Below are 5836 nucleotides of genomic sequence, written 5' to 3'. Positions count from 1 at the left end.
ACCGCGGCGATACACAGTGTGCGGACTCCACGGACAAAGTGAGCATCGCCTCCTTCCACCTGACAGGCGACAAACACTTGTGGTACCACCAGTATAAGGGCGCCCATGGATTTCAACCTGCCATCGCATCGCTGAATTGATAAATGATAAATATTCAGTTTGGACCGCCAGCTTGCAGCAGCGCCCTATGAGAAGTCATCTCCTTCAAGCACACAGTCATGGTGGCAGAGTACAACAAGAAGCTCAATGCCCTCTTGTGCTGAGTGCCAGAACTCCCGGAGGATCAGGTGGTTTCCATCTACGCCACTAACCTGCAGGAATCTTTACAGCTTGATGTGGAGATGTGGAGAACGGATAGCCTGCTGGACGCCATGAGTTTGGCTCGCTTGTGCAAGCGACGTGCAGTGGACGTCCCCAACAGCTCAGCAAGTAGCACTAGGTGTTCACCAGCCATTCCCAGACCTCGGAGCTCCACCTGCACCTGCAATTCCAGTAGTACCACCTCCAGGACAGGCAATAGTAGCAGCTCCAGCAGCCCACCCACAAGAAACTCTCCGTCTTATTGATCCAGATTCAGACGACGGCAAAGTAGACACTTCTATGGAGGCTGCAAGGGGCTAGCAGCAGTCCTTGGTCCAGCTCGAGGATGAGCTGTTCAAAAAGGGAGGGAGAGATGTTATGTGGGGATAGATTGCACAATAAGGCCACCAAGGAGAGGGTCACAGCTGAAATTGAAGGGGATAAGTATCCCTAGTTATCCTTAGCAGTTTAGTTCTCTTAGGAGTATTTCTTAATTCTCAAGTTATTTATCTACTGAAGCTTGTTAGTTTGGCTTAGCCTCCAAGTTTGTAAGAGCATGTACCATGGAGGTAGCAGCAAGGTGCTGCCTCCGTACATCCACGTAGGCTTGGAGAGCTGGGGCCATTGCCCATACGGATAACCGTCCAACCCCTCATGCTGCCTCACAGGTCCCTGCATGCGCCTTTGCTTCCCCAGTTTGCCACACCCTTTTTGTCCTTCCCTTCTCTCTCTTTCCTTACAGAAATGTAGGGAAAGGCCGCGTACAATAGATCCAAAGTGGTCGGACCCTGCGCAAGCGGGAGCTACATGCACCGGGTTGCCCTTTTCTCTCTCTTTCCTTTCTTTACTGAAGCAGCGGCCTTCTCTTCAGGCTAGCAGTTAGTTGCCGCCTCGAGGCTAGCAGTTTGCCACCATGGATTCCGAACCTAGCTGGACCTGCGGGCAGTAGGTTGGGCCTACCTATTGGCCATGCCCAAAGCTGGCTACACAATGCCTAGCATATCCTCCCCAAGTTTCTCCCGTGCTCTTGTTGTGCTAGGCTCGGCGTCGCACCTCATCTGTCCAGGGCCATCTACAATGTTCATAACATCCAGTGTGATGAAACCATTACTATATCTTGGTATCCATTGGTATAGAGCTTATGCATGAAATCACATTCTATCAAGTGAAATTTTATGGTAAAAACTACGAACTATGATTTATAATTGATAAGTAGCAGTGAAGCCTAGCACAGTTGGGAACTAAATAAGATACATTGTTTTAAAACAAAAACCTGGACTGATCTATACATATGTCATCCATTTTTTTCTTTTTACTATGCCCTTTGTAACACTTACGAATCATTACCAAACAGTGGCGGGCACAGTCCATCATATATGTACCGGCTTATTTCGGAGTACTACTCAGCTGATGATTTGGTCGTACGGCAGAAGTCAACATCTTAAAAGAACACAAGGCACGGTGGACTACTCGTGTGTTACCATTATTTATATGAAGATAATGTGGGGTCTTGTTGAAGCCCAAATGATGTTGCCACAACCATTGCAGTTCTTCCTTTTGCCTGTATGTAGGGTTGGACGGGGCTGCTCTCTTCAGTGTAATAGGCTGTTTCCCCCTGGAAGTTCAGTTGTGTAACATCATGCTCCTTGTGATAATTTAATTTTGTGGCTTCTTTTTCTGTGTAAACGGCTGAGGCAATGAGCGCCAAGCGCAACCGTCTAATCTATATGAATTGTATTAACTGTAGAAGCTAGATACAGTATGTGACGCAGAATGCAGTGTTGCAGTTTGAAGGAAAGAGTAGAGGGCTGGTTTAGCACAAATTTTGTCTGCTCTGAATCCAAAATATTAAACTTTGGTCTGGTGTCTGTCATTGTTAGAAATTCAATCTGTTCATGAAATTACATTACAAAACTCATTGTCAAGTCTGCAATGTGCGTTACTCGTATATAAGCTGGCACCGGTAAGTGGCCATCAAAACATTTACAAAACTTGATCAAATGTTTATAATGGTTGTAGGATCTAGGGGAAGCCATTTCTCACATTGTGCATCTTGTTTTACGTCAAGATCATTTATGCACATGTGCAGGGGGTGATTTCCTTTATCACACAACAAAATTGATGTCCTAACGTATCATATTTTCACCTATCGAGAGTTATGTGTTTTGTCAACTACCAAAAAGGAGAGATTGAAGGTGCAATCATATATTGATGTTGATGACATATATGAACTAATTATGTTTGTAAGTATATCACATGTTTTAGTCCCTGCAGAATCATATGTTTGTGGATCATGGTCTACATATTTCTACATTATGTTTCTAAGGAACAAAGATAGCTTAGTTTTTCGGGTTTGTTCTCGAGTATAGGGATCCCGCACTATTAAGAGTGGATCATTGGGGCACGTGAAAGAATTGTTCAATGGTTTATTCCTATGCTTATCATTCATATCTTTTACTTATGTCATATCCTATACTTATTTCATATGGTGTTTGTTCACAAAATCCATTCTGTGAGCTATTAGGAAAAGTGCATGTTTTTCACTGTCTACAGAAGGTTTTCAACAGATTTCTGGGTCCGGTCACTCCAATGCCACCAGATGTCCGGTGGACGCTGTTCGGAAATCCGGCGGCACACCTACAGAAGGTTTTCAATGGATGTCTGGTCTTCTCTAGACGTCTGGTCGCTCCGATGCCATACCGGACATCCGGTAAAACCATCCAGAGCCAAACTCAACGGATTTCTAGTCCTCATTGGAAATTCAGCTTGATCCATCAAGTACCGTTTTAACGGATTTTTGATCCTCATTGGACGTCCGGTGCTCCTCGAAACACCGGATGTCTGGTACTCCAGACATCCGGTACTTCGGGCTTTTAGCTGTTCTCAGCTATACACCTACCCTCTGACCTGCTTCAGCCATCGGATGTCCGGTGGTGTCATTGGATGTTCGGTGTCTCGTTTGCCACCGCACGTCGGATAACCCACCGGTCGTCCAACACTTAGCAACACAACTTCATCCAATGGCCACATTTGCTCTTGTGCTATATGTACCCCTCTCCCACTCCCGAGAGGGTTGACCACTTTATTCCAAATATCCCAAGAACCCTAGAAGTGCTCCCTCTCACCCTTCCACACCAAATCCTAGATCACGGAAGCGTTTGTGAGAGTTCTTGAGAGTTGTTTCAATCAAGTGATAGATCTACTCCCTCCCCTCCTTGTAACCGAAGCAAATCATGATTTGAGCAAGTCTTGAGCTTTTCCCTTTGATGTTGTTACTCTTGGAGGTTGGAGACTCTTGGGCGGCACGGGTTCTTCGGAGAGGAATCATTCATTGTGATTACCCCCCGAAAGTTTGTGAAGGTTTGAAGACCACCTCAAGATCTATCACTAGTGGTTGAGAAACGCCTTCGTGGTGTTGTCTCAATGGGAGAATAGGGTGAGCCTTCGTGGTAACATTCACCCCTCCAACCAGTCTCCAACGATGGCTAGCTTCCCTCCAAGGAATTGAACTCGACATACATCCTTGTCTCCCGGAGTTACGGTTATCCCTAACTCTAACTATCTACTTGTGCTTATTTGTCTCTAGTCTTTACTTTACATATTATTGTGCTTGCTTACCTTGCTACTTGGTGTTGTTGAATATATTGCTTAACACTAGATTCACCTTAGCAATTGTTAGGCTCACTTTCATATTCCGCTTTATTGCCTAAAATTGCTAGTAACAATTAAATTTATATTTGCACCTATTTACCTCCTCTAGGCCCATCTCGATCCTTTCACCTGTGTCGACTTCGTTGGGCACCGGCGGTGGCGATGCCTTGCGGCGTCGTATCCTTCCTTGGAAGCATCGTCGTGTCATGCTCCTCTCCTTGCCTATCATGTATGCTTTTTGGGCATCACAAGATCTAGCTCCTGGATCAGACGGTGGCGGCGCCCTGGCGCTCTAACCACCATGGTGGCACTGTCTCGGAGGTGTTGATCCCTACTGGTCGTTGGAGATCTCGGGGTGGTGATTGGCTGGTTGAGGTTTGTGGTTGTGGGTTGGTGTGGCCGGTGGTGGTGGTGCGGCCGGCTTGGGGTCGACAGTAGTTGTTCGGCGGTGTTCTTTGGGGTTCGGCGGTTGTGCCTTTGGCGCCGCAGTGCGGCCATCAGTTTCCCCTCGCGAAGGTGCCTCGCCCCTGTTGTTGTGCATGTTGTCATTGTATTGCGACGAGCTTCGGGCTCTTGGTGATGTTTTGGCTCATCTTTGCTCATGGATGGCGCAAGATGCCTCCCGAACTTGCTAATCGTTCCGAATTTCTGTGGCGGAGCTCCCAGTCAAGGTTCGCGTTGTTGCACTCATTGATTGTAACTGCTCCTGAGTTGCGCTGTCGGGCTCGTTACGCACGCCAGTGTGGTGCGCTATGTTGCTTGTAAAGTCTGGTATTGTGATTCCTCAACAACACCCCACATTTACTTGTCTTTCATGGCGATGGTTCTTATGTCCTAAGCGTCCTTTTTACTTTCTCTCATCTTCTTTTACCCCTGCTATTTGTAAGGTTTTTGGTCCAGTTTCCCTCGTAAACAAAGTCAACTTGTTCAGGGTTTCGATCCGGTTTTCCTTATAAACTGGATCAACCAAAGCCCTTTTTCGCGAATACGCAAAGTGATCATTGCATTGATAGAAGGAAAGCAGAATGAATACATAAGAGGATACAACACATAATATGGACGCATACATCAGCAGACGTGGACATGGGACCCATAGCAGGGAGACACAGGATGCTCAGCCCGGACAAAGAAAAAAACACAGCTAAACCACCAAGCCAAGCCCAGGTAGAGGGGCAAGCCGAACCGACAAGGCGTCGATCATCTCTAACTCCAGCACCAGGGATGCCGCAAGCAAGCAAGATGTCGCCTTCAAGAAGGGGAGCGACGTTGTGATGTTGCCGCCATCCGATCCGAAGAACCGGACCAAGGGTTTCCCCCGGTGCTCGAAGAAGGGCACGGATAGAGGCTATGGCACCACCTCCAAGAAGGGAAATGACACCCGTGGGTGCCGCGGCTGCCAGCGTTGGCGAGCTGAGCAGGGATTTTGCCATGGCTTGAGTCTGAGCAATCCCATTGCAGCAGATAAGGGTCTGGAGATGGGAAAGTCGCTTCGTTGGTCAAGATTGCCACCTCAGGAGGAGGTGGGCGGGGTTGCGCCTGCCGTCGATGGGTGGCACCGGGCGACGCCGAAAAAACGCAAAATTTGGGATTGGGACATTGTGGAGGTGGAAGGGGTCGGAGGGCGGGAGGACGGAAAGAGTCAACTAGGGGGAAGGGATGGCAACCAACGCCACCGGCAAGAGCCAGAAAGGAGCGCATATCCAAGCTACCGGGGATGGTGCCCCCAAGACGCCGACAAGTCGAAGGCTGGAGAGGACGCAACAGTCAGAGCGTCGGGGGCGGAATGTAACACCCACGATGCGGCTATATCTCCCACCTGTCGGAGCACGCTAGAGGCATAACCGCATTATAGGCAATGTCGCAAGAGGGGTAATCTTTACACATC

General features: G+C 48.0%; 1 protein-coding gene across 1 annotated transcript in view; it reads left to right on the top strand.

Moving 5' to 3' along the window:
- Nucleotides 1-2182, top strand: part of LOC119267477 (translation initiation factor eIF-2B subunit beta-like) — a 20414-nt gene extending 18232 nt beyond the window's left edge. Inside the window, exon 9 of the mRNA XM_037548864.1 lies at nucleotides 1655-2182. Within this exon, the coding sequence (XP_037404761.1) occupies nucleotides 1655-1745 (91 nt within the window). The 3' untranslated portion in view covers nucleotides 1746-2182. The remainder of the gene's footprint in view (nucleotides 1-1654) is intronic.
- Nucleotides 2183-5836: the final 3654 nt, after the last annotated feature.

This window comes from Triticum dicoccoides, chromosome 1A (genome assembly GCF_002162155.2).
Source record: "Triticum dicoccoides isolate Atlit2015 ecotype Zavitan chromosome 1A, WEW_v2.0, whole genome shotgun sequence".
NCBI classification, from domain to species: domain Eukaryota; kingdom Viridiplantae; phylum Streptophyta; class Magnoliopsida; order Poales; family Poaceae; genus Triticum; species Triticum dicoccoides.
The sequence above is the reverse complement of the archived record's forward strand: the minus strand, read 5'-3'. Positions and strand labels throughout refer to the sequence as shown.